The following is a 27,087-nucleotide window of genomic DNA, read 5'->3' as shown; positions in this document are numbered from 1 at the left end:
CAAGTAGGTTCCCCACCTAATTACTCTAGGAAGGATGTTCAACACAATTAGGATTGGGATTGCATTGCCTGGTTACACGCAAACCAGACTACGTTACCAGGCACCGTGTGTATGCTGGTGTTCCTACATGGCCAGTGTTACTGGAACTGAACAGAAATAGTGAGAAATGCTGGGGGAGAGAGCACGTAGCGAAGGCAAGTCCCCTGGTGTGTTACTATTTAAAAAGAGACCTCCCAACTACTGTTCCATGAATAATTGTGCAATTGGTAATATCCTGGCAAAGAAAGGCTTAGATCAGCTCATCTGCAAACAAGGGACCATTTTCCACCTCTGAGTTAACATTGTGCATGAGCACCCATTGTGGATCGCCCGCCGTAACGGGCCCCGGGTTGGGTTTGTGTACCACCCGCCGGCAAAACACACCACTTGAATCTGGACAGCAGAAGGATGCAAGAGCCAAACTCAGGATGCTAGACCAGAAATATATTTTTTTTTTATTCTTAATATCATGTCAGCAGCAGCACGATTCCAAAATGAAAAATAATTCTGTTTCGTATTTCTTTACACAGAGAGACAGACAGGCAGATCCACCCACAGCAGCAGCAGCGACAACAACGAGAGACCACTCAGCGAGGCACTGGGACAGGCAGATACCAGAGGGTACGGCGGGGCCTGGCTCAGAGGAAGGCGTTTCTCCTTTTCTTCCTCCCTTGCCAGCCCATGCTCTGTCTATGGGAGGGTTTAGCCTGGGCTGACCCATCACCTCGGCTTTCTCCGGGTCACTTTTTATAGTGACTTGCAGCCGTGTTTGGTGAGGTCTGGGGAAATGACATAAAGGTTCCCATGACCCACCCCAAAGGACATGAGCTCATACTTAGCTCCAAGCAGCCACATAATCCTACAAATCTACTCCACTGTCAGGAAAAGGGAACTTATAACAACTTTTGGTGGAGGGTGTGACTGGGTAGATCCCCAAAATCTTTTCTTCTGAATGATCTTGTTCAAGGCAACTCCACAAATCTGACCAGCTTTGTGTACAATCCTTAAGGGATACCTTAAGATAAAATTTAAAGCATGGGAAAAATCTAAAAAGACTCAGGAAAATGCCTAAAAACAGAAATACTGGAGGGCTACAGGAAATCCCAACAATATCAGAGATTACAGCAAGGGCTGTGGGCGCCTCTCCAGCCCACAGGAAGCTGATGAGCGATAGGGACCAAATGTTCCCCGATACAGGAGAGCAGATGAAGGGAGAATTAAGGATACGTTGCCGCTCTGAGTGAGATTGGTATGGGAGGCAACAATAATCCGTGCCGACTGAGCCCAGGCAACATCAGTGTATCAGCTGCTTCACCGGGGAAATTGTGTTTCAAAAGAATCTATCAAGTGACTTGAAATAAGTTTGTCTTTAGAAAATGAATACCATCTAGTGGCCCAAAAAGGCAATAAAGAGGTGCAATGGCAATTAGAGAATCAGATGAATTTAGAAAAAGAGAAGGAAAATCGGCAGAAGTAAGGAGAGGGATTAACATATATAGTGCAGTGATTCACCCTGGAGCAAGGGAGAGCTCAAAAGGGACCTGATCATAGTAAATGCAAACCTAAAATTAGACACTTGCAAAAGCAGATTGGGATGCAAAAATTAAAAATAACTGCAGTAGCTGCAGGAAGTGATGGAGAGAGCTGGATTGGGAGCTATCAGAGGAAGATGATTTCAAGGATGATATGTGCAAATGGGAAAAGAAAGAGAAGTTGAGAATAGCAGCATATCCCACGAGGACTGCAGGTGCTGTCCCAGAGCAGACAGGTATGGCAGATCAAACTGCTGTAGCTGTTAAAATGACAAAAAGTGACCCCAAGGCAGGTAGCTGCGGATATGAAAACACTGAAAGAAAACACAACAGTAGAGTGGAGTGTAGGACTTAAAAAAACTGCTTCAAATTTTGAATTAAATAGTAATTAAGTGGTAAGTTGATTAGAGCTTGTGCTCCACCAGCTTTTATTCAATACACATGGGACACCTCCTTGATGAACATTTAATCATGCCAGCATGGGCATTTAATCAAATTGCCCAGTAGAATGGTAAGACAAAGATGCAATTGGCAGCATTAACATCAGTCCATAATCTTGAGGAAGATGGAGTCTAGAATGGGGAGCTGTTTGAACGTCAGCAGGAGATGATACCATGTACCAACCACCCACTCCCAACACAGCACAGGTAGCTTCATTGTCCCTGGCAGCCCCGAGGCTGAGTCAGGCTCCTTGGACAGTGGATGAATTAGGAGAGCTAGCGGCACAAATGCACCCCCACGATTCACAGCAAACTCCCATATGGTAAAATGCAGGGGAAGAAGCAATTTACAGAGTTGCTTTCACATTAAGAGACAAACAATATACCTTTACTTGCATCCCACAGGGCTAAGCACCTGCCCTGCTGCACATGCTTGCGTTACAAAAGTGTTTGAATGATGGTATCCAGGGACAAAGAAAAGAAATTGTCTTATGTGGAAGATATTTGGGGGACTTCAGCTACGAAAGAAGAGGTACAAGAGAGAAGTGGCTGGGTTTTAAAATTAATAGAGCAAACAGGATTTAAAGTCGATTCGAATATGGCACAATCAACGCAACCCCAGGTTAGCTGCTTGGGGACTGAAACTGATGAAACAAGAAGATGGATAAGTGCTAGAAAGGTTAAGCTTTCTGTGAAATAAAGATTCCCACTAATCGGTCCCAACTCTGAAGCGCGCTGGGAGGATTTAATTTCTTATGGCAGCATATCTATAACTGTATTAGTATCTTATGGCGGGTATCCATCTTTGCTAGTACCAGCCGAGCATTATGGAAATGTCAGGAAAAGAATCAGGAAGGGAGCTGTAGCAAAGAGCAAGATGATGCTTTATCTAACATGAAAGAAGCTGCTTGAAAAGCTCCTGCACTAAAATTCTCAGTGAAAAGAAAATTATTCGTAATACGAGTTTCAACCTGAGCTGATTCTCTGGGAGCAGTAATGTTACAGAAAAATAGTGAAGGAAAATGGATACCAGTAACGTAGTCCTCCCCTCTCCAGGGGCTGGACCAAATTACCTTGGCCATGAGAAATCCTGGTTAGAGGCAGTCTGGGCTGTGAAAGTCTTCGAGACGTTCCTCCTCAATAGTCCAGTTGTACCCCAGTCTACTCATACTCTGAAGAAATTTTTTTTTTACAAGCTTAGAGGGAGAGTGGGAATAAAATATATGTAAAGAATGTTAAAGTACATGAGAAGACTGAAAGCAATAGTGAGAAACAATTCAGTGAGCAGGCAGGTAATTGACGCAGAGTTTGTTTATCGCAGCTCCAACCAGGAATCAGCTAAAACAGAAGATGAGATGGATACCGTGGCTGGGTGAAGGAGAGCACGTTGTCTTAGACTGTCATAATAAGGTACATAAAGGAGTACAGGGTACTCTGAAAAGAGTGCAAAGAATTTATATTTGGCCCCAAATGAAGCAAGAAATAAAAGACGTCATAAATAAAAACTGCATAAGGTGTGCAATGATGCAAAAGTGGACTAGTATAAGAAAGCTGCCAACTGTACTGCATTGGCTAAACAAAGGATTTTGGCAAAGGGATCATCCAGATAAACTGTAACAAACTAAAGAAGGGTAATAGGTTCTCTTTGTCACCATAAATATCTTTCCAGCATGGGTTGAGGCTCTTCAACCTAAAAGCAATACAACCACTGGAACTGTTATAATGCTTTTAAAGAAAGTTGTTTGTAGGTATGGAACAGCAGCTGAGAAAGGATGAGACAAAGAGCAGGGGAGGTTGTAAGTGAAGTAAATTGAGCCTTAATGAGTAACCTGGGGATTAAGCAAGGACTGCATATACCGTACCTCCAGACTGGCAGAAAGAAATGAGTCAGACTATTAAAAATAGACTAAAGAAAACTGTAGAACAATATCCAAAACGATGGGCTGAAAAGTTAACTTCAGTATTAGTAGCTTTAAGTAACAGTGACAGATTAAGGACTGGTTTACAACCCTATCATATTTTGTTTGGATAGCCAGTTCCTTTGTGGCCCTACGTGCAAGATCCTAAAATATTATGGCAGGGTAAAGAAGAAAACAAGGCTTGGGAAGAAGAAGTAATAGGAGAAAAAAAAGTAAAATGAGAAGGGAAGAATCCAATTCATATACGGCTTATGAAATAAGGGGCCAAGAAATGTATTTGAAACCAGATAAAAAGGAACAATCCTTAGAGAAAAAATGGAAGGGGACCTATTATGTTACTAATAGGATACGTCCTCTAAGTTATTAAATAGATGAGGGCAATAGTAAATACAAACGGGTTCGTGTTTCTCAGATATCCCCCTAAGGGGCAAAAAAATTCTGGAATCTGTCATGACTTTGTCAAGAGCACAGACACAGAAAATGCCCCAGAGAGGAACCTTCGGCGCCTGTTCAGCCTGATCCCCCACACTCGCAGCTCTCCCCGGCACAACCTCATCTCTGGGAAGCCAGGGCTGCAGCCCACGTGGTGTTTACCTCCTGCACGGCTGCAGTAGATCTGTTTATATGCTCGCATACTAACGGGGCTGGTTTATGCTTGGAGTTTTGCTTATTTTCTATTTTCGTAGGGCAACAGATTTTACTACAGCTCCTCGAACAAGCAACAGCTGACAGAGTCACGGAGCAGCAATGCAGACTCTGAGGCAAGGCGGAGGAGTTGAGGGCTCCTGCTATTGCGAGTATTTTTAACTTAGCTTTTTCACTCCATATTAACAGCTTTAGTCTTTTTATAAATTGCATTAATTTTAGACATTTAACAAGGCAGATAATGACTGTGACGTGCTTTGAAGAAGTAGAGGTGACCACCTTCTGGGTTTCGAGGCCAGACCAGAAAGTGATCACCTTCATGGAGACTCCCTGCTCAGTCCTGATCAGGAGCCTGGCATTGCTGAAGGGTTTGCAGCATCCGTGCTGCACTCCTGGGCAGTAACCCAGAAGTTAGAGACTACCAAAGGAGAGGAGGAACAGCGATCTGCAGGCCAGTAACATGGCATTGCTATTGCTAACAAGGCCATAAGCTGTGCATTAACTATACAGGCTTCATTGTTACATCTTGCTTTTTTGGAGCTTTATTTTCTTGATTTCAGTCTGTTTTACTGCAGTCACCAATCAGATTTTCATGGCTAGATAGCTAACCTATGACCTAACTTGCCTGAGTCTTGCATAGCTTGCTCCAGCTACTTAATCTAATAATAATAACTTAAGACCCTGAATTAAAAATTGTTACAGCTCTTAAGGGAGCCTTGAGAGTTACAGCTCAAGATCTGGATCCACCCAGATTGGGAAATCACAGCTGAAGCTTTGGAAAAGTGCTCTAAAATTACAATAACTGAATGAACTCAGTAGTTTTATTCATTTACGGGACAATCCTCTGAGGAGGAACAACTCGAGGAGAAGCAGCTAGCCCTAGTGTTGAACTGCTGATTTCAGTAATGGTCTTTTAAGCAGTTTAAGAGAGGTGTCAAATAAGAAAGGAAACAGAAAGGAGGGATTGAAGCAGGTGGGAGACTAAGTGCTGCCAGTATCTAAGTAGTTAAAATTTGAGAGAACTGGTATGTGATGGTTTGAAATGGGATAAAGTGTAGTGGATTGTAAACTACTATGACTGAACCACAATAGAAGTAACGCTGGAAAGCAATGGTATATATAAGTATTGGAGGATACTTACACCTACAAGCCAAAATTTGACTGCTAAGCCTTGCATTTCTTTGAAGAAGAAATTATAAAAATCATATATAGTGGATAAGAATGGTAAAAGTCTATACAGAAATGTTATAACTGATCATGCAAACAAGTATGTGTAATTCTCCCCTTCACTGTCCCCCACAGCTGTTTAGCTGCCTCCACACATCCCAAGCCCAGCTCTGATACTGCACAGCTGCATAACCTTGGGCCAAACTTCTGAGCAAACCGCTAAGTTATGAGACAGCCTGCAAGAAGATAAGAAGGGCAAAAGCAGGGGGAGGAAAGCTGAGAGCTTTGGGTCAAATCAAGCCATTAATATCTACAGTGAAAGCTGGATGAAACTGGGTTTGAGCGTTCTAACCATGTGTTACCTTTCACAGAAATGGCCAACAATAGTGTTAATCACACACCTGAGCTACATCCGGTGACAGTGATTTGGGGATATCTAAGAACAAGACAAAGCTGTCTGTACCTGTGTAATAGGCTGGAAAAGTGAAAACACGTGAAATCCTCCCAAGGACTGGCAGACTCAAGACACCAGTGACTCCACTCAGTCTGCAATAACCAATAAACTCAGGACACCAAGAAGATGCCAAGGCTGCCCAGGGCCACCTCCTGCCATGCAGGAGCATCAACAGCTGTGACTGCTATCTGCTGTGAAGGATGGTAGCTGGGATCTGGAGCACTCCCTGCTGTGGCAGCTTTTAAAAGAGGGCTTGAAGGGGATGCCCATGCTCTGATGTGGGGTGGACAGGGCTTGCTCTGTGGTGCTTGTGCTGGGGAGGATGCAGGTGGATCAGGGCTGCTCTATGCCAGACAGGCAACTCCTGGCTTAGGTCAATTTAGAGGTTCAGGGGAGCTACAACGCAGCCAGATGGGGTGGTGCAGTGCAGATTAGGGGTTCATGCCTAAGCATCCCCCCTGTGTAAGAAGTTGAGGGGAGGCTTGGAACTGAAATTTCAAACCTTGTAGGGTTGATTCAGGCAGAAAAACTTCTAGAGCAGCTCTGCATTTCAAAGTGTACAAGACTATAAGAGGCAGGAGATGGTGAGGACTGAGGAGTTCTTCATGAAGTTGCTATAGGAGTTGCTCTGGGGCTAAAAAAGCAGAATAATTTACTCTCTCAAACTGCAAAAAATAGATTTTATCTCTCTCTCTCTCTTTTTTTTCTTTTAAATAAAGATGCTTTTCTTCTCTTCCTTACACCCAGGAGGTTAGCACACAGCTCTTGATTTCAACTTTGTAGCCTGGCCATGTTTTTGGTCTGTGCTAAATCACGAGAAAAGCTACCCAAAACACCAGCAGGCCTTAGGTCCATCCCTCTGCCCTCCTCCGAGCTGGCCCTACATACAAAAGTGGAAAGCTGTCGGGGTTGTGTGATGACAGGCAGCAGTGCAAGTGTTTGGAGAAGACAGGTAGGAGTTATCAGCTGGGAACTAGGCGAGGGCAGAGCGGGCAGGTTTGGGGCTGCAAGGGAAGAGGAGAAGGAAAGAGCCCAGTTCTCATATTAACTGATAACGTTGAGCGCATTAATCAGTGAGTGAAGCTCATCCCTTACACTCTCCAGGGAGTGACAGATCGTCTGAGGGCTGTCCAGGAGCTCGATGCTGTGGGTGTAGGGCTCGTACTTCACCGAGAAGGGCCGCTTGATATGTGCTGCGTAGCTCCTGCAAGGAAAGGGTGCAGAGGGGTTGGTACAAAAGATGGGTCCTGAGTCTGCCTCCGACCATCACCATTCACCCAGATCACAACAGGCTAATACCTCCTTTAGGCAAAGTCTCTAGGTTAGCACAAAAGCTCTAGTTTCTCACCTTTCCAGATCCACAGGGCTATAGCAGCAGTTGAGATCTCTCCCATTCAGCCAGGAAGATCATGAGTTTGACTTTGGGTTTCTATGGGCTTGCATCAAGAGGGAGGGTACACAGAACTCAGTCACCTCTGTGGCCATCACCAGGCACCCTCTACTTCAATTTCATTTTTTCTTTTTCAAAAATGCCAAGGAGATTTAGAAACTAATTGCAGGGAAAGCCTGTGGCATTATAGTATTATATTCCTAAATCCTTTCTGACATTCATTTATTGACAAATCTCTGCTTGGGGAGGGGGCAATAGCTGCAAGGTGTATTAGGAATGAATTTGACAGGCAATAGCTCAGACCTGGACAACGGGAGGGAAATAGCACTACTGGAGCCACGCGGCTGAGCAACGTTGCATTATCATAGTCATAGTCAAAAGCCAACTGGAGTCCAAATCTCAGTGATGCCCCTGACTTTGCCTGATACCTCTCAAGAGGTAGACCTTGTTGCTACCTTTATAATGGAAAAGCATACAGTCAAGTGAAACAAATCATGGGTAAGGTTTCCCCCAAGTTTCTCCCGTTCACCTCCAACACTAAGATTTGTACAGTAGACAAAGTAGGTTTTGGGCTTTTTTTCTTTAGTGGCTGTGTAAATATGGAGCGGGGAATCTGTATTTAGGCACTCATGGCTACAGTCTCATGCTGGAAAGGCCTGGGAAGATGAGGGGACAAATAGGACTGGCAAAAGCCATGCTCCTCGCCTCTGCTGGGGAGTCACCCTGTCGCTCCTGAATTGCTTAGCTTAGGGCACCCTCTTGTGGCTGCTGCGGGTCTGCTCCGGCGCAGGGCTCGGGGAAGCGCATCCCCCTCTCAGGTGCTCCCCAGGCTGGGGAGCCTGGTCCTTGAATGGCCGGCTTCTGGGGAAAACACCACCAGGTGCTCCCAAAACACCTGGTGGGGCCATCGACAACATGGCCAAAGCCGCGGGCTGGTGCTTGCAGGGAGGGAGCTGCCGTGTTCGCAAGAAAAACAAAACTAAACACAAACAGAGGGGGTTTTCTGCATAATCACGTTGTCCAGCTCCTAAAAGCAGCTTACTTCAGCGCCCCAGCTCTCCCAGGCAAGGGTCAGCTCACCTCGGTTATTAATGTTACCAGCCACAGTGATGACCTGTAGAACAGCTGCTAATGATTAGAAACTTGCCCTCCAACACAGGTGTGTTCACTTGACACCTTTTGAAGCATAAAAGTAAACATCAGTCCCTGGAAGGGCATGGTGAGGGGTGGGATGTCCACCATATGAAGCTGATGGGAAGTTTTCTTTCTGGGAAAAATAGGCTTTCCTTGAGGGTTATCACTGATAATCAGATCCGTGGTGGCAACTGCCAGTAATGCAAAAAATATAGAAGTTTTAATGTTTTCACCTCACAGACTAACATCTGTGTGGTCTCTGAGCTCTTTAAAAAGGATAATTTACAGCGCTTGTCACTGTCAAAACCCTCTAGCCTAATCTTGGCCGTGCATGTGGTATATTTTTGCTTTTTAAATGCAAGGAAATGACTCATTAGGCAACAGTTGGGTTGGTTTTTTTTAAAGCAGCCTGGTGTGTGTTAGAGGACGGGCTCCCCAGGTGCTTGCTTTTGAGCAGCTGGACTCTGGGTTGTAAGAACAGTGCAAGTGATGGTAATAAAAGCAGAAGTTGAAATACAGCAGTCCTCACTGCGTTATTTATATAAAATACCCCACTTGCAGGAACTGCAAAGTCATGTACATGGTGTAATACTTCATTTCATCCTACCCCTTTCATAAGCTAAGGTAAAATGATACAGGCAGAATTTTCCTCTGTCAGTCAAATATTAAAGGACTGAGCTTTCCACCTGTGGGCAATTCTGGCTACGGCCAAGAAAATCCTTCTCTGAACAGGTGTCTGTGAGTAATGCTGTCCTTCTCCACCCTGTTTGCAGTCCCATGGGATGGGGAAACTCAATTACACTGGTGGGATGCTGCCTGTGGTCTGCTAACCCATGTCAACTAGCCTAGGAAGCAAAAGTTCTGTTTGTTCCATGGATAAATCTATCCCCATCACGCAATCTTTTTAGTTTGTGTACAAGCTACTACCAATGCCTGGGATTTTTTTGCTGGTTGAATGATAAATGGGTAAGTTGTCCAGCAGCTGCTCAGAAAGACATCTTTCTCCAACCTAAATTCAGAGAATGCCACTGCTTTGAGCAGGTCTTCACCTCTCTCCTAAAGCCTCCACCCACAGAGCTTACTTTTACATGACACAGAAGCACAGGTTTCAGAAGGAGACATACAGGTGAGATGTTCCCATGAGAGACAGCTAGTATCTGACCTATGTCACTTGGCCCTTCTGCAGCAAAGAAGCAGAGGGGACTTGGGTGGCTTGAGTCTCCAATTTCTGGACCACCAGACTTCTGTTATGTTGCTTGGCCTCCCTAGGGAATTGGAGATGGACTGTAAATCCTTCCTATGAAAACTAGGCAGATGACATAGATTTGTCCCTTCTCGTTCCCTCAGTCTTGTCTCCAAGATTGCCCCCCACTCCATCCCAATCCTCCACACTCATACCCTTGAGTCCAGCATATTTTGGGGGGGCTCTTGGGTGAATCCAAGAGACTGAAGTTGGAACCTGTAGGAATTGGAGAATCACTTTACTTTGAAAGGCCTTACAACAGCTGCCAGAGGACTTCTGAGACCTTGAACTGAAAGCAGCCATGGTGTCAAGCCCCGTTTCAATATATTATAGACTCATTTCCTTCTGTTTGGGTCTCCCTTACTGTCCAGTCCTACCTCAGTTTACTTTTGGCATCGCTGAAGCTCTCGGACACAAAATATACAGGCTGGTAGTTCTGGTCCTGGTAGGGTTGAACGGCAGCAGCATCAGGGTCGAAGTCCCGCACCTCTGGTTCATCTGACAAGGAGTGCTATGGACACAGCAGAAAAATGCCAGCATGAAATTAAGGGGACTGGAGAGCACATATGCAAAATACAGAGGTGGAGAACAGATCAGATAAAGTCTTTGGATCCATGCAGGGGAAGTTTTTATGCTGTACAGGGTCTAGAGCATAGAGGCAAGTTATACTGGGACTTACTATGAGCTCCCCATAGGAGGACAGGAGTCCGGCTCCATAGGCTTTAACTATCCCGTTCTGTCTGCAGAGCCCAAACTCCACTGTAAACCAGTAAAGCTGTGAAAGGAGAAAGAAAAGCACATTAGGGGTACAGCTCCTTATCTTCATCTCCCTGTCACTTCTGAGCCCTTACATCACGGCTGGGATCTGGGGTTGTTCAAATGAACCGGTGCCTGGCACTTTGTCCCCTCTCCTTACACTGCTCCCATCGCTGCCAGAGAAAAGTGCTAAACTAAGCTGCTGCCATCCTGGGACAGAAGGAAACTGTGTCCCTGGGCTGGTCCCCAGGCTGGTCCCCTGCATGTGTGGCTGCTGTGCAGTGCTGCCATTCTGTGCCCTTGGGCCAGGATGGGTCACCTTGCTGAGGGACACCCAAAGGAAGCAGATGTCATTTAATCCCATCCTGAAGAGTCGCAGCAGTGCTGTCATTAGAAATACGATGCTTGATGATACTCTGGTGCCCAAGAAAATTGGGCTAATGTGCAAGTGAGCTCTGCTGTTTACCTGATCTCTGCTCTGCACGGTCATCATGAAAGAGCAGGGCTGGGGCAGCTCGTGTAGGGGCTCTGAGCTTGAAAACTTGGGGAGATCAGGCTGGACCAGTCCCCCTGATACTGTAGAAGTGCTGCTGAAGGGGTTGAGGCCCTCGTACAGCGAAAAGGAAAACTTACCGTTGCAAGCTTCTCGATCTCTTCATCAGTTGCTCCAAGAGACGCCAGCCCAATGTCCTGGCAAGAAAAGGGAAGTGGCAAACATCAGGACAGATTTGGTCTGAAGGTCTTATGCATGGACTGCTCTGTTTTATGGCCTTAAGACTACAGATATTGTTGCCCTGCCCTGCCATGCATTCATTAGACTTCATCGTACTCTGACAAAAACATTTTGCTGCTGAGTCTGATATTTATGTGTTAGGGCTCTCGGTCCATCACTAGGGCTCCTGAACATCATGTTTAATATAAATAAATCCTGGAACAAGAAGTGTGTACGTGGTAAGACTCAGGTCAGTATGGTTCCCACCTCCTGTCATTCCCTCTTGGGGGTGAGAAACCAGATGACCACATTACCTGAGAGAACTGGGCAAATGTCTTGTCGGCCAGCATTGGGACGTGCCCCAGCAGCTCATGACAGCAATCCCTGCCGATGCCCAGGGGAAAAGAAGGAAAATGCAGTCAACAGCAGATCGAGTTTTTTCCGTTAGGGAGATAGATTAATTGCTGGCAGGTTGGGATGTCCGGGCAGGGGAGGCCATTGAGGTTGGGCAATACTCACGGCTCAGGGGAGTGCATGGGCGAGGATGCATGGCGGATGTACTGTGTGCACTGGAAGACACGGAAGGCCAGGCTGGCAAGGAAGTCCCGCGCCGACAGCAAGCCAGCCACTGGCCGGAGCTGGAAACCAGTCCTCTCTGAAACAGTGCATACCATCTCTGTGGGTGTGCATGGCCCACTGGCTGTGCTGGTGTCCCATGTTCCCAACACAGCAAAAGCATCAGTGCTGCAAGCTAAAGGGCTTCTGCTGTGCCAAGCCTGATCTTTTTGCTCCTACTAGGGAGCAACATTTGCTCTTCAGGTGCCCAGTGGGATTGTTTGACTATGGGCTTGACCTTCAGTCGCTTCCCACTGTATTTAGCTGCAGTCCCCACCACCTGGGGTCTACCCTTGTCCTCTGTGGCCATTGTACAAGCCCCCACCAGCTCTCCTCCCAAATCTCAGCTCACATGCTCCTCCAGGTTCAAGTTTCTTGGCTGTAGCTGCCATCACTCTGCTGGAGCCCTGGACTGAGTCTCCCAGGCTTGTACCCACCTTTCAGGAAGCGGGAGACCTCCTCCAGCTGAGGGATGTTGTTCTCATTGTAACCACAGAATTTCTCCAGCAGATTGAAAGCTTCCAGGTACTCCTTGCAGGCATGGGTGGGGTACAGGCTCTTCAGGGTGCTGTACACTTCCTTCCTTCAGGATGAGAAGTGGTAGACATTCAGTGGCCTGATGTGTCTAGTCCTCTCCTGTCATCTAATTATATACTATCAAGGACTCATAGGACTCAAAGACATTTCTTGTCCTTTTGCCGTTCTCCAGCACTAAGTCTATGTCTGTGCACATTGATAGGGGTATGTAAACATACAGACACACAATGAGCCTGCAAGATCAGCAGTTGTATCTGCACAGACCTATTTCTGACCTTGAAAGTCAGAAGATTGTGTAAAATGTATTAACTGGAATTAAAATATTCCCTGTAGGTTAGCTCCTGAAGTTGCACTATGAAGACAGTCAATATAACCAGAAGATGACCTTATTTAGGAGCCTGTGTACTCAGCTCACATGAGCTGGCCTTGTTTTCAGAGACAATCCTACAGCAACACTCCTGGAAATAACCATGTTCAAAGGAAAGCATTTTCCTAAGGGAGGCCAGCCAGGTACCATGCAGATACTCACCAAGGGCCTTGTACTTCTTTCTGCCACGGTAATAACTATCCTTTGTTTGGAGGCTGCTACTAAGCTCTCCCCCTAGAGAAGTGGGACTCTAAATTATCTATCTCACTCTCTGGGGAGGCTCCTTTGAAGGAAACTCCTGGGGGCTGCAGCATGAAAGCTCAGCCCCAAGAGAGGAGACAGAGCATCACTGTTTTAGGGGTAGCTTGCTATCCTGAATGCAATCCCTGCCATAAAACGCCCTGCAATGAGTTACTGGGTTTTATAACAAAACCATTAAGTAGGATGTTTGCACTCCTGATACATTTTTCAAGAGGTCACGCCCTAACTGTTTAGGTTTTGATTCCCACCTTCTAGTGGTGAAGCCAATAAAGGTCACAGATTAAATCAGCGCTCACCAGGTAGCGATCTCCTCGGCTGTGTACTCCACACGAGGGATTGGGTCCCCGCTGCAAGGCAAAGGCACTGTTACAGACAGCAGCAGAGCACAAGCCAGGCTCCTCTTCCCTTTGAAAAGGAAGCACTTTGGAGAAGCTCTGCCTGATGCTGATGAATCTTCTTTAAACCAAACAAGGTGGTGACAGGAAAGAGAAAGCCCTAGTACTGGGTCATTTGTACAGGTGCAACAAATACGTAGAGAGAAAAGCATTAAACTAGCCAGAGGATATAAATGAACAAGGGATGAACAAAACCTTAGCAGGAATAATATCTTCCAGAAGAAAATCTGGTTTTCACTGGAAAAAATTGAAACTTTGTGTGAAAATAAATGAATTTCATATGCCTGAACTTAAGGGGGATGATAACTCCAAGAACGAATCAGTGGCTGGGAAAGAAAAGCAGCTAATAAGGAAAACTAAATGCATTTGAAATGCAGAAAAATATATTGTCAATAAGATTAAGGACAGCAGGGAAAGAAAAGCATAACATTGATATAAGTGGGAACCAAACAAGACTGACAGTTTTGCCTTTTCTGTATCATAATTAGCAATTGTATTTCCTAAATCCTGTGTTCTGTATTTGAACAAATGAGATATTCACATATTATAACAATAAAACATAGTTACGTTTCGGTTAACAGCCTGAAGGGATGCTACACCGTGGCTCATAAACGCTAACCTGCAGATGAGATGTGACAGAAGACATATCTTAAGTAGGTGCATCATCTTAGGACAGTATTTCTTTCTGTGTCCCTTAGGACTCTCTTCCCAGCACAGTGACTTTCTGTGCATTTAGTATTAGTATAGGATAGAAACATTAATGTCTATATTCCAGGCTTCAAATCTGCAGAGAACGTGAAACCTAAGAGAGCAGAAAGACATACTGGGATCACACTGGTTGCAGGGGTAGCTCAAGAAGGTGACCCATATAATTTCTATAGCCTGCTTCCAGCTCACTACACAGAAATCTACTTTTAAGTCCTGCTCAGAGAGGGAGATGCTACAGTAGAAGGCAGTGTTACTGAATAGGATCTAGGGAGTATTTTACAAACCCAACTGAATATTAGAGCTCTGTTTGATGTTGTAGGGAAGAGGCTGAGTGCTATCATTGCATATATCAGAATGGAAGTATTAAGCAGGAGTACAAGAGAGCCTTAAATCTATATAAGACAATGATGAGGCCACTACTAGAATCTATTTAATTTATCAGAGAGAGTTAGGAGGTGAATCATTTAGTCTATAAATACCCTCATAGCAAAAAAAAACCTGATAGCAGAATTCAATCTAGTAGATGAAAGACATGTATGATCCACTGGGTGAAAGCTAAAGCTACTGAAGTTAAGTCTAGAAATAAAACCCACATTTTTTCACAGCCAGGATAATGAACCATGGGAACAAGTTTTCTGGGCACGTGGTAGCTTTTTCAGTACTTGAAACACTGAAGCTCAAACTAGGTATCATTCTAAAAGAGATGCTACATTTCAAAATGAAGTGTGAGGTCTGATGGAATAATACATGGCTTTTGTTATGCAGGAGGTGTGTTCTGGCTTTATCAATATATGAATTAATGTCCACAGCCATTTTTTTCATTAAAAAACTGGAACACACAGAGAGAAGAGGGACACAAAAAGACCTGGCAAGGCTGAATGGAGAGACAAAACATAAAAGAAGAAAAGTCTCGTGAAGGTAGCATAATGACTTCCCAACAGGTTGCACTGGCACAGCATTATCCCTGCACGAATGTTATGAGACTTACTGCTTATAGTGAAAAGCAATTTCTGCTATTGATTTCCTTCTCTGGCGATATACTTGATCAGAGTAGCCCTGTAATGAAAAAGAGGAACAGAGACAAGATTTTTAATCAGTCATTAAAATTTCTCACCCAACAAAGTTTATCGCTTGCTGGAGAAACTTCTGTCATGGTGGTGATTGCATACAGTTCCCTGGTCAACTGCACTAATAGGTGTTCTCCAGCTCCCTGCTTCTGCAGGAAGGCTCAGGACTCCAACATGAGGATGTGCCCACACAGACTAACTCACCGGGTGATCCAGATCCAAGTCAGGGTCGAACTTGGTGACCAAATGGTGGCACTTGTCCAATTCACAGATTTTTCTGGGGAACCAGTGAACTGTGGGGAGAAAGAAAGAGAAAAATTGCCTGTGGAAGTGAAGATGGAGCATCCCCTGCTAGGAAGGGGTTGTGAAGTTGAATAAAATAGATCTGACCTGGTGTACCAAATGCACACACATGATAAACAGCACATGACGCAACTGTGCCTTCTGGGCTCTCAATGCTCTTATCCTAGAGTCAGGTCTAATGCCATAATCTCCATCTCATGAATTCCCTGCCCATCTCTCAGCAGAGTATTTTATGACAAAAGTAAACAGATGAAAACTTGATTTTACTTATAGACTTCACATTAAAAACAAATCCAGAGGTCCAACTGAGTGATGACTGTAGATCTCTAGGGATATTTTACAATAAGAATCACCCTGTATTCAGAACTGGATGGGAGGGGGAGAGTCTTGTAGTTTAGTGCTGGATCTGTACAGAGTTTCTGACACACAGGTAGGAAACTACATTTATAATATAAAACACTGGAATAGGGATGGAGAACTCTGTAAGATAGGTATGAACAAAGCATGAAATTTCATCTCCTATTCTGTTTTTTTCAATCTGGCCCCAGAATAATGGGCTATGGATTGTGGAGTTTGTTGAGAAATGGACAGGGAGGGAAGAGGCTTTCAGGATTCAGGTGTCCCTGAGGCAGTCTTTTCTGTTTTGCTTAAATTCAGCATAGAGTAGACCTTCCTTTTTTCTGGGAATAACAAAGTCTCCACCCTGTTTGTACAGCTCAGCCTCTCTGTAAAAATGAAAAAATTCATGAGTTTCTTACATTTGTCTTCCTTAGTGGTCCTCACATCTTCTGCTACCCTCTTGATGGAGCTAATGAAAGTATTGAGGTCAGAGCTGTGGACTTCACAGCGCACAAAGTACTCCAGTTCAGCGGTCCCTTCACGGGGCTTCCGGCTAAGCCTGGTCTCCAGGTGGTGAATTTTAGCTTCAAACGTCTTTCAGGATATGGAAAGGGAGAACAAAAATATTAAACAACACTTGAAAGACCTTCTGGTACTTCCCAAAGATGTCCATATAGATACATTTGGGAGGGATTCCCCCTTGTCTTTTTCTTCTTCTCCCCACCCTCCCTCCCCCCAGGATAAACACACTTTTCCGTTAGTTCCACAGTTTTTCCTTCTGGACAGACACACAGTGGTCAATAGCTATCAACAAGACTTCCACAGTTGCAAAGAATCAGACTCATAGAATAGTTTAGGTTGGATGGGACCTTAAAGATCATCCAGTTGCAACCCCCCTGCCATGGGCAGGGACACCTCCCACTAGACCAGGTTGCCTAAAGCCCCATCCAGCACCTCCAGGGATGGGGCATCCACAACTTCTCTGGGCAACCTGTTTCAGTGCCTCACCACCCCCATAGTGAAAAATTTCTTCCTGATACCTAATCCAAATCTTCCCTCTTTCACCTAAAACCCATTATCCTTTGTGCTATTGCTACGTTCCCTGATAAAAAGTCCCTCCTCATCTCTCCTGTAGGCCCCCTTTAGGCACTGGAAGGCTGCTATGACATCTCCCCGGAGCCTTGTCCTCTCCAGACTGAACAACCCCAACTTTCAGCCTGTCTTCACAGGAGAGGTGCTCCACTCCACTTCTCCCTGGGAAGAAGATGGTATCCAGAGGGGAAACTGATGCGGCAAGATGCCCCTTCCTTTGACCCTCTCTCTTTTAACCTCCCGCTTCAGGCGAAGGTGCCCTGTGCTGCTGGGGGAGGAAGGCCTTGGCCATGACCTAGAGGGGCGGGAGCTGCCCGGGCGTGGGCGGGCGGCGGGGCGCTGGCCGTGGTGCTGAACCGGCGGGGCCGGACCCTGCCCAGTCTGCTGCGGCGTTATTCTGGGGCTCACCCTGCCAACCGGGGTCCTGTGGGCTCACTGTCAGAACTGAGCTGCCCCAAAGAATAAGGAGGAGACAAAAGGGAGTCTATAGTCTTCCCAAACGCCCTGGTAGATTTGTGGATATTTTCTTTCGCTCAGTGAAAACTGGCGGTACAAACTCAAGTCCCTGGGCAATGACCCAACCTTTCCAAAGTCTATGTAAGATCTTTGGTAGAGGAAGGGACACGATTTCTCTTGTTAATCAGAGGCAGAAAGATGAGAAGGAGCAGATGCGATGCCACAGGTAAATTAAATTTGGGACCGTGTTTTTTAATGTACCTACCGAATTCAGTATTACATTGTCCCCTCAACAATCAATACCTTTGCATTAATCTGACAGCTGTGATTGCATTACCTATGCTTTGGCTGCATGTAACACATACAGAAGAGTGAAACCAGCTTCCCTGCAGCCTGGTTCATGATGAGGCAAATGTCATTATGCTTGTCTGCTTTCATATCTTGTACCTGCATTGCCAGAGGGATCTGGGAAATGAATCTTCTTCTGTTGTGGCTTGACATGCTTGTCTTTTTATTATATTTAAAGCTCTCTCTGCGACAAGCTCAAAGAGCTTTTTTGCTACAAAAGCTCTTGATGCAGCAAGTAAATTGCTCCAGGAAGAAACAAATAATATTTGAACATAAGCTGCCTCTGCTTCTTGCTTGATGCTCTAAAAATTGTTTAAATTATAGACTTTAAATGCAGTGTAACATAAAATCTACAAGAGCCTACACTTCTATGTTTCTTACCCACTAAGCAGTCTGTTGCACTTGAAATGTTACACTGGTGAATTTTTCATGCCTTATCTGGCAGCTGTGCACTTCTAGGAAGGGTACCCCAACCATGGCAATACCAAGGCTTTTGTCTGACAAGCTTGCCTTAGAGATTCTTCCAGTCTTGAGAAAAGAACCATATGCTGCCCAGAAAATAGCTTGTCTTGCAACAGTCCTCTAAGAGGAGATGCAAGACATTTTGTAATCGCTGAAGATCTTAAACACTTTTCATAAGATTATCAGAGCTAGTACTGCATGGGCAATGAATAGCTAGAATGTGCTACAATTTCAGGGAAATACTTACCCCTCAAACACACTTTGTTTATGTTTACAGCTGTTAGGTAGTGGTTTTGCTGTATAGTGTTGCTGGTGAACTCTTTATACCCCAGAAGTGGTTGCATTTCATGTGGAAGGTGTTATATCACTAGCATGTGCATTAATATATGAGCTAGCAGCATGCCCTTGTGACAAGAAAGGCCAACCACATACTGAACTGTAGATCTGGTGATGAGGACTGAGGCTTTAGAATTGAATTTTGACAACAGGTCAAAGGAAGTGATCCTTCCTCTCTATCTGGGATGGGGGAGAGTACATCTGGAGTACCTTGTCCCATAGAAAGAAGACATTGATGTGCTGTAGCAGGTAGAGTGGAGAGCTGCCATGATGCTCAGGGTTCTGGAGCACAACGTTGTATGAAGAAAGACTGAGGAAATTGGATTTATTCAGCCTTAAGAAATGAAGGGGCAGGAGAGATCTGTTCATTGGCTAGTAGTAACTGGTGGGAGGGTGTAAAGAAAACAGAGCCAGACTCACCTGAAAAGTACACCGTGGGAGGACAAGAGGCAATGGGTACAGGCTGGAAGCAAGGACATTAAAATAAAAAAGAAAAATCTTTTTGCATGAAGGCAGTCAAACACTGCTCAAGTGGTCCGAGGGTACTGTGGGACTTCTAGCTTGGTGATATTCAACACGCAACAAGCACAGCCCCAAGCAACCTGATGTGACTGGACCTGCTCTGAGCAGAAGGTTGGACTAGAGACCTCCAGAGGCCCTTTACAACCCACATGACTGATTAATAGGAACAAATTGTCCTTTCCTCTCACTGCTGAAGCAATGAAATTAAACTACTGTAGATAAAACATATCTCAGAACCTCAGTTTGCAAAACACTTTTGAATTCTTCAAAAATGACGATGAAAATGAAAATGTACTACATAAATGCAAGTTATCATGCTTTGATTACTGTTAAAATAGGCAACACTTATCTCAGTCTTTCCATTCATGATACTGAGATTCTAGATAACGCAACATTCTATTGCTGGCGGGGGGGAAAAAGCTCAGTAAGTTACCAGTTTCCCTTGTTATTAAAGCCAAATACAGGGTACATCTCCAGGGAAACCAACAGAATCTCTAACATGTGAATCAAATTAGTCCTTGAAGTAGGGAGGTAATTTTGAAATCAATACACCAGTTTTACACCCAGGGTGAAGTTGTTCCTGTAACTCTTTGACCAAGGACCAATGTGGCAATGCCATTCAGAGACTGCAAAAGCCTTGATCCACAAGTAAGGCAGCTTCAATCTGTAGCCATACAGGGCATGTGGCTTGCTTTGAATGTGAGATCAGAGGCCTGTGCATGAAATGGAAGCGCTGAGCAGTGGAGGAGGCTGTCAGGGTACACTGCAAGACATGAGGGTTGTAAGTGTGAAACTGTGTGGCTGGATCCAGTAACGAAGTAAAGTTAAGCCCAGAGTTTAACATCATTACCAAACAGATGTATGGGTCATTCTCAGTGACGGAAAGTGAGGGCACACTGGGGCATGACCAAGACATGATAGTGGGGACATCAGAAAATTAATTATTGATTTGAAGCAGGCAGACCTACTCTGAGTCTTTTTTAGTAGACTCCAGTGATATTTCTCACAGAACAGCCATGAAACCTGCAGTCTGTTCCTTGAGTCCCATACAACAGGTTAGGTACTCACCTCAAATACCTTAAGTACACGGGACAGTGGTGAAGTCTTTGCTCCCTTGAGCATGAAGAAGAGGTTCAGCATGGCTCTCCCATCCTTCTCCTCAAAGACAATGGTCTCTGTAGACTCTGCAGCATCAGTGGCTGCAGCTGCAGCCTCTCTTTCCTTCCTGGCATCTTCAATCAGGCTTTGACGTCTACCAATGAACCGCGGAGACTGGAGGCAGAACAGAAACAAATAACACTTCTGATAGAGCTGTAGGGGAGATCAGAGGCATCCCCAGTAGCTGGATGAGGTGTGACCTATGTGTCTCAGCAGAGTAAGAATGGGAATGTTGGACAGACTTGCCTGGCTTGTAGAGGAAGATGTGGTGATGAGGACTAAGGCTTTAGAATTGAACTTTTGGAAATGTGGAGCTTTAGAAAAAAGTTGTTTAAAATAACCTTGTAGCATGACTAGAGAGTGGGCTTCTCCCCTCACCTTCCCCAGCAATAGTTTTCAATAGCCTTCAAAAATAAAAATAGGAAACAATCTTATGCAGTTTTCAAAAGTCTGATGGACTCAAGTGGAGAGGCATTAGACAAACCTGAAGTAATCTGAGAAAAGTTATGCTATGAGGGACAGCTGAAGCCTACAGCTGTGGCCTGGCCAGGAAACATCAACTGTTTGCAGGTGTACTCGCAGGGCAGATCCAACATGGCATTTTCTTCTGACATTAAGTGGATGCTTGCACACTGAAGTGTAATTGGAACCACATCCATAGACCTGGGAAAATAAATTCCTCCCACTGCTCCATAGATTTATTTTGTCCCAATAAACTTCTGTAGACTTCTGCTACTTGGAATTGCACCTAAAATGCTGCAACTCTTTGTCTGGGGTCATGTTAGGTCACTTGTTTATATTTATAGTGAGCTACAAACTATCTCCATTACTGCTGTTCTTTTGTTATACAAATAGTTCATATACTAACTTATTTGTTCTTGGTCTTTTACAACCAGTTTTTCATTTAGAGGCAGCTCAGCTGGTTCCAATTTTCTGTGTTCAATACCCAAACCAGATGACAAACCCTCAGAACTTGCTAAAAGAAACCTGGGGCAGCACTGCAGAAGCAGCAGCACATAAAGCCACCCAGCATCTGCGTATAGAGCAGGACTGGCTGCGGTTTTCCCTCTGATTGCATTGAAAATACCTGGAAAAGAGATGGATGCTAACCAAGTAGTGCCTTCCCTATCTTATGAAAATTTGGAGAATGTTTTCCTTTTAAAAAGACAGCCTGCTCAACGACTAAGCCCATTTTCTGTTTGATTTTCAAAGCCTACCGCCAGTAACTAATGTTTCCTGTGATAATCCTCTTGGATGCTTTAGAGGTGTAAAGCTAACATTTTAAATGCAGCCTGAAAAAGGCAGTACGTCTAGTCACCAGCCCACGCACTCCTGTCTGGTCCTTTTTTAATAAAGGACCTCCGAAGTGATATTTGCTGATCCTCAATCCCTTTATTCTTTGTGGCACAGAAAAACAAATTCTAACAAATAGACACATATTACTGCTTGTCTAAATGTACCGTATCCATGCCCAAAGAGAGAAGATATTATATATATATATATCCTAAGGCATAACTTCTAAAAGCTTGTGAGCATGTGTTCAGCTCTAAGTGTGTGTTTTATATCGCTACCACGTTTAAAGCTAAGCTGGTGTTTACTTTAAAGAGTCTGCAATAAGCAGGGCAAACAGCTTTGTGCTAGCCACAGTTACTGGGCTCTGCAGCCATCCCAAGCCAGGCGGTGCTTTGGGGAAGAATGTTTCATCACACTGTGCCCCAAGGCACAGAGGTGCAGCAGGATTTCACTTCTGGGGTGGAGTAGGGGAGAGGAGGGAAATTAGACCCCAATTTAGGCTGTAAATCAATTTAGAAATCTTACTGGAAGGAGATTAAATAGCAAGAAGACCTCTGTGGCTGGAAAGCCGCACTGGGAGAGGCAGCCCCCACAGCTCAGACTCGTGCTGGGACTGGGTGGCCCCCAGCAGTCAGGAGCAGGGGCTTTTGGTCCCTGTCGAGGGGTCCTGGAAGTTGCTTATCTCTGTGCTGGTATGTTTTGGGTGGGTAAATTTAAAAAACAACAACAAAACACTGAATTTTGCTTGGGAGAAGAGCACTGGGGAGAAGGGGTGGCTCTGCCTACCTGCTGCCTCCTCTGCCAGGAGAGGCTGCCTGGCCACACGCTCCCCACCTCATCCTCCTCCCCTCTGCCCCTCACATTTACACTCATCAGAGTATTACTGCCTTTTGCTGGAAGTTAGGAATCTGGCATATAAACTAACCAAACTGATCTCTCATGAGAAATACCTTCCTTTCTCCAGAAGGTACTATCACATGATATTTCTGACTAGCTCCCTGAGTGCATATCTAGCTACAGTGAGAAGTTTCATTTGATTTTGCAAAATATTTATTTGCCGAACTGGGGCCTGAGTCTGATACGGTCATTCACCTCTTATGATGGGTTAGTTAACTTTTCATTCTTTGCATTTACTGTAGCTCAGAGTACCCTGCCTAAGCAGTGTCATTAAAAATACTGTGCTCTGAACTAAAGTACTTTGGCTTTTTTCCTGGTTTATTGTTTTTTAGCAAGTAGGAAAGATTGTAAAGACTATTCCCCTCCCTGCAGCATGGGGACAGTAATGTCCTACCCCTGCTTCCCTGGGTGCTCCTTTCTGCTGGTTTGCCTGCAACTGCTGTCTCCTGCCTGGCTCTGCTTGTGTGTTCTGTAACCAAACCCTGCTCCAGCTACAGTCCCAGGGTGTCTTGTAAAAACTATTAGCAGCAGAAAAAATAAATACTTAACAAAAGATTTTTCCATGGTGTGAGTTTGATGTTTGGCCAGCTCAGCTGACAAGTAAAATACCTGCTGGTATAGATGAGTTCTGAGATTGCAAAGGTCTTTTCTCCCCCCCAGTTTGCAGTTTCCCCTGCAGCAGGGTGCTGGGCCCTGGGGGTTAACGGCAAGGAAACACCTCAGACCTGCTGGAACTGGTGCACGGCTGGGCAGGGGCTGGATGGCTGATTGCCCATGGTCCCACCAACACCACGAGGGTCGGGGACACACGATGACACATGCAAATGCAGAGTCATGCCTCTTGCCTAGTACAAGCCAGCAAAATAAGTGACAGGATTGTGGAGAGCTGCTATGCCAGGTGAGAGCAAAGGGCAAGGTCTCATGCAGCCTGCTCTCAGAGTGATGCTAACGGGGCTAAATTTTGGAGATTTTTTATTTTTCTGAGAATTTCCATTCAAAGAAGACACACAGCGACAGGCTGAGTTTCTATGTCTGCCCCAGGATGGAGGAGCTGCTCAGCCCAAGTAAGCTGCCATGCTCCTGCCAGCACACCTGGTGAGCCCAAATTCCTCTGGCCCCTTCATTCAGTGGCCTGTTTCCCATCAAACATGAAGCAGCACCCCAGAGTGTGTAATAACCACACACTCGCCCCTTCTCCAGACAGCAATGAGCCTCTCAAGTGCTATTTTGATGAGCAGCCTGCAAAATGCCAGGTTTTCAAGAAGCACTTCAGTGTTCATTATTTTGCGAGAATGAAGATGGTGTTGTGAGAGGAAAACATTCTCTGATTTCCATTTATTAGAGAAAGCAAGCTTACCTCCTTGTTTCCTAAATGTTTCCCTTCCTTTCCAGCACACACGGCCCTCCACAACACATCTCTGCCTATTTAGTGGCTGATTTTACCAAGTCAGAGCATCACACAGCATTAAGAGGAGAGCAGGTGAAAGAGGCAGTGGTTGTAGGGGAGGGAAATGTGGACCTCTGTAACTGACCTACTGGAGTCACCCTGCAGACGTTTGCCAAACACACCTGCTCCCTAACTTGGCTCTGTTCCCCAGTTCTCTCCTGCTGAGCATCCCAAGGGAGTCCCCTCCTGGTGCACCCGCTGCCATAGGCTGCCCTGGGCAGCCTGGCCAGATCTCTTACCCACAGGACTGTCCCATGCCTGGAGTCTCCAGGCTCCTCTTGCCTGCCCCAGAATTTGGGTTAGGAGGTGAAATGTCCCTGTCCTTATATCCAGTCCAATGGGTTGGCCAGACTCAGCTTTCTAAAGGCACTTGACAGCTCAGCAGGAAGCTTTCCCCTCCTTTCCCTGACACATACAGCTCTGGTGTGTGCAGAGCATTCCCAGGGCTAAGAGCACGTCCAGGGAGGGCTGGGAACAGAAAGAGGGGAAGGATGTGCTGGGAGAAAGGCAAACTGAGGATGCAGCAGCGGTGAACAAATGATTAAATTGCCTGTGCCTTGTATGTTGTCTGGTATAACAGCCACCTTTTTTCATTATGCTGGAACACGTGAAATCTCTGCAGTTTATTGCCTTGAAATCAGGAGAGCATTAAGATTTTCAAATTGCCTTTCACACCGGGGATTCCTTGTTATTCCTGCCTTAAGTCTACGAGTTACTTACCTTGCTTTTGGTTGGAGGGGGTGTTGCATTAGTTCAAGCTTTCATCCCCCTGAATGTCTGCATTTCACATGTACCAGTATGTAAGAGAGAGCTGTTCAGGTAGTTTCCTTTTGCCAGCCTGGAGCCCGGAGGTGCCCATATGAGGCAACTCCCACAAAGACATTGTTTGTCCATCTATCCCTGCCTGCCTCTGCCTATCTATGGGAGAGGCTGCAGTTTTTGGAGAGGGGGGGAAAGAAGTGGGGTAGGGTTGTCTTACCATGATGGCCTCAGCTTGCTTGGAGTCCAGCTCTGACACCGCCCTGCGGAAGCCTTTGGCTGCAGAAGTGGAGATGTTCGGGGTTGGCATCTTTGCTCTTCCACGAGCTCTGATCTCTGCTTTCCAGCTCCTTGCCAGCTTTTTATAGGGCAGAGCTGACGTCAAAGACTCTTTCAAATCTTCTCTCCCCCCCGCCACCTCCCCATCACCACCTCCCTCCTTTCTCCCCCTCGGGCTGAGAGGAGGAGGGGACATGAAGGAGAGAAACGTTTCTGTCCCATTAAATCTAATCGCTACAAAGATTGCAGACACCCTGCCTTCGCAGACCAGACGCTCCCCCCACCTGTTTGCCTGTGCCCAAAAGATTTCTACTCTGTTTTTTCCTACTCTTCTCCTGGATGGAGTTGACTCTTGTGCCGTGTTTCAGTCCAACACATTTGCTTTCCCAGCTTGTAAGGTGCAGAAAAGGATTTTGATCTGTGAAAAGACAAAATCAAAGGAAGGAAGAGGTTCAGCCCCTTCTAGCTCTCTTTTCCCCATGTTTGCCTTGTCATTGAGGCAGCAAATGAATAGAAAAATAACACTGATTCCCCTAAGGCAGCTGCAGGACTGGACACTGTTCTCACATACACACCTCCCAGTGTCTGGCCCCTTGCAAACGAGTTTCGGTGCTCTCCCACCACCTCATGTCTTTCTTTGGCCAGGTAACACTAACAGCAGGACTACAGAATCAGATCTCTTGAGTCCTCAGAGATGAAAAAGGCTTTAAAGAAAATAACCTGGAAAAAAAAAACCCTCTCAACCCTGCTTTCCCAAGAGCTTTGCTCCTTTTGCAGTAATTCCTAAGAGACCAAATGCCTGAGAATCTCTGGGGCTGTGACAGTGGGTGCCAACCCAGGACCCATCCCAGGACTCTGCTTTGCTGTAAGCAAAAGTGGTCTTTTCCTCCCAGAAGATTTGCAGCAGCTGTCCCATGCCAAAAAATTCTGTGGGAATGCATGGTCTTGCTTTGTGGGAGCCACCGCGATGCTGGGGACAAGCCACTGGCTGGCACAAGTTCTTGCAGTGGGGAAGCTGGTAGTGTTTAACTGGCTGACTGCCGGGGAGCTCACCCACAACCTTGCTGACTGTGGTATTTCTTTAGAAGACATCTGCTGAAGACACCTGATTAGTGTTGATGGCTCGTCCTTCCTGTGGCGGGACAGCTGAGTTTGTGCCAGCATGCTGCTGACTTTGCAGTACCAAAAGCTCTGGAGGATCAACATCCCATTGATCTCCTTGAGGCTGGAAAGCTCTTGATGTTTGCCATCTTCTGTAAGCACTGGGTAGCAGACAGCATGATCAAAGCTGCCAGCCCCACCAAAGCAGCTTGGGAAGCCCCAACTGGCTGAAGGTTGGTAGAAGTTGAAGCTGAAGCGAGCAGTTGGCAGTAGCCAAAGATTTGGCTCAGCTGTAAGCCAAAAAAAAAATTAACTCAGGTGGAGCAGTTTCTCTTATTGTGGGTGTTGAGGACAACCTGCTGTTCAATATAGTGGTAACCAGAGGAAGGAGTTAAGCAGCCATCGGGGCTCCTCTCTTCCTAGCCTCTGTGTCCTCCCATGTGGTACCACCTTGCACACTGAGAGCAGCCCGTGGTTTTACTTTAATTTCATTCCTAATCCCCTCTGAGTCTCCTAAACCTTCTGTTTGCCCTCTGCTAAACCCTGGATGCTTGAAACACAAGATAAAAACCCACCAAACTGATGGAGGGGAATTCTGCCTGTTGCCGCAGAGTCTTCTCAGAAAACATTGTAGGGGCAGGTCCTGAGTCATCACCACCGCCCAGCAGCTGGCCAACGAGCAGCATTGCAGGCTCAGTCACCTCCTGGCTGCTGGGGTGGCCTTGAGGACCCCCCTACTGGGGGATAGAAATTAGCACAATCCTACAGTGGGTTTTTTGTGCCACTGGCTAAGGTGGACCATGGTAGCCGGAGAAGTCGGGGTGCAGGGAACACCACTCTGAAATAGCAGCGCTCACTCTCCCGCTGCCGCCTTAGCCAGGCAACCCAGCTCCACTCGCTGCAGGCTGCACCTT

At 45.8% G+C, this 27,087-nt stretch overlaps 1 protein-coding gene across 1 annotated transcript; it reads right to left on the bottom strand.

The window, feature by feature from the left end:
• Nucleotides 1-515: 515 nt before the first annotated feature.
• Nucleotides 516-25,117, bottom strand: TH (tyrosine hydroxylase). Its single transcript, XM_014960085.1, has 13 exons — nucleotides 25,014-25,117; nucleotides 20,308-20,511; nucleotides 16,443-16,617; nucleotides 15,586-15,674; nucleotides 15,303-15,370; nucleotides 13,508-13,558; nucleotides 12,484-12,629; nucleotides 11,951-12,086; nucleotides 11,746-11,815; nucleotides 11,353-11,409; nucleotides 10,643-10,738; nucleotides 10,341-10,474; nucleotides 516-7,400 (listed from the first exon to the last, which is right to left on the bottom strand). The coding sequence occupies exons 1-13, from the start codon at nucleotides 25,101-25,103 to the stop codon at nucleotides 7,241-7,243; spliced, it is 1,476 nt and encodes a 491-aa protein (XP_014815571.1). The 5' UTR covers nucleotides 25,104-25,117; the 3' UTR covers nucleotides 516-7,240.
• Between the last annotated feature and the right edge of the window lie 1,970 nt (nucleotides 25,118-27,087).

Source organism: Calidris pugnax, unplaced genomic scaffold (assembly GCF_001431845.1).
Source record: "Calidris pugnax isolate Ruff unplaced genomic scaffold, ASM143184v1 scaffold435, whole genome shotgun sequence".
In the NCBI taxonomy this organism is placed as follows: domain Eukaryota; kingdom Metazoa; phylum Chordata; class Aves; order Charadriiformes; family Scolopacidae; genus Calidris; species Calidris pugnax.
This window is presented reverse-complemented; position numbering and strand designations above follow the sequence as displayed.

Excerpts from the sequence above, each read along its gene's own strand:
- TH (XM_014960085.1), bottom strand. The coding sequence starts at position 25,103 with ATGCCAACCCCGAACATCTCCACTTCTGCAGCCAAAGGCTTCCGCAGG. Across the intron at positions 16,618-20,307 it reads GTGTACTTAAGGTATTTGAG|ACGTTTGAAGCTAAAATTCA; the intron begins GTGAGTACCTAA and ends ATATCCTGAAAG. Across the intron at positions 15,371-15,585 it reads ACTTGGATCTGGATCACCCG|GGCTACTCTGATCAAGTATA; the intron begins GTGAGTTAGTCT and ends TTTTCATTACAG.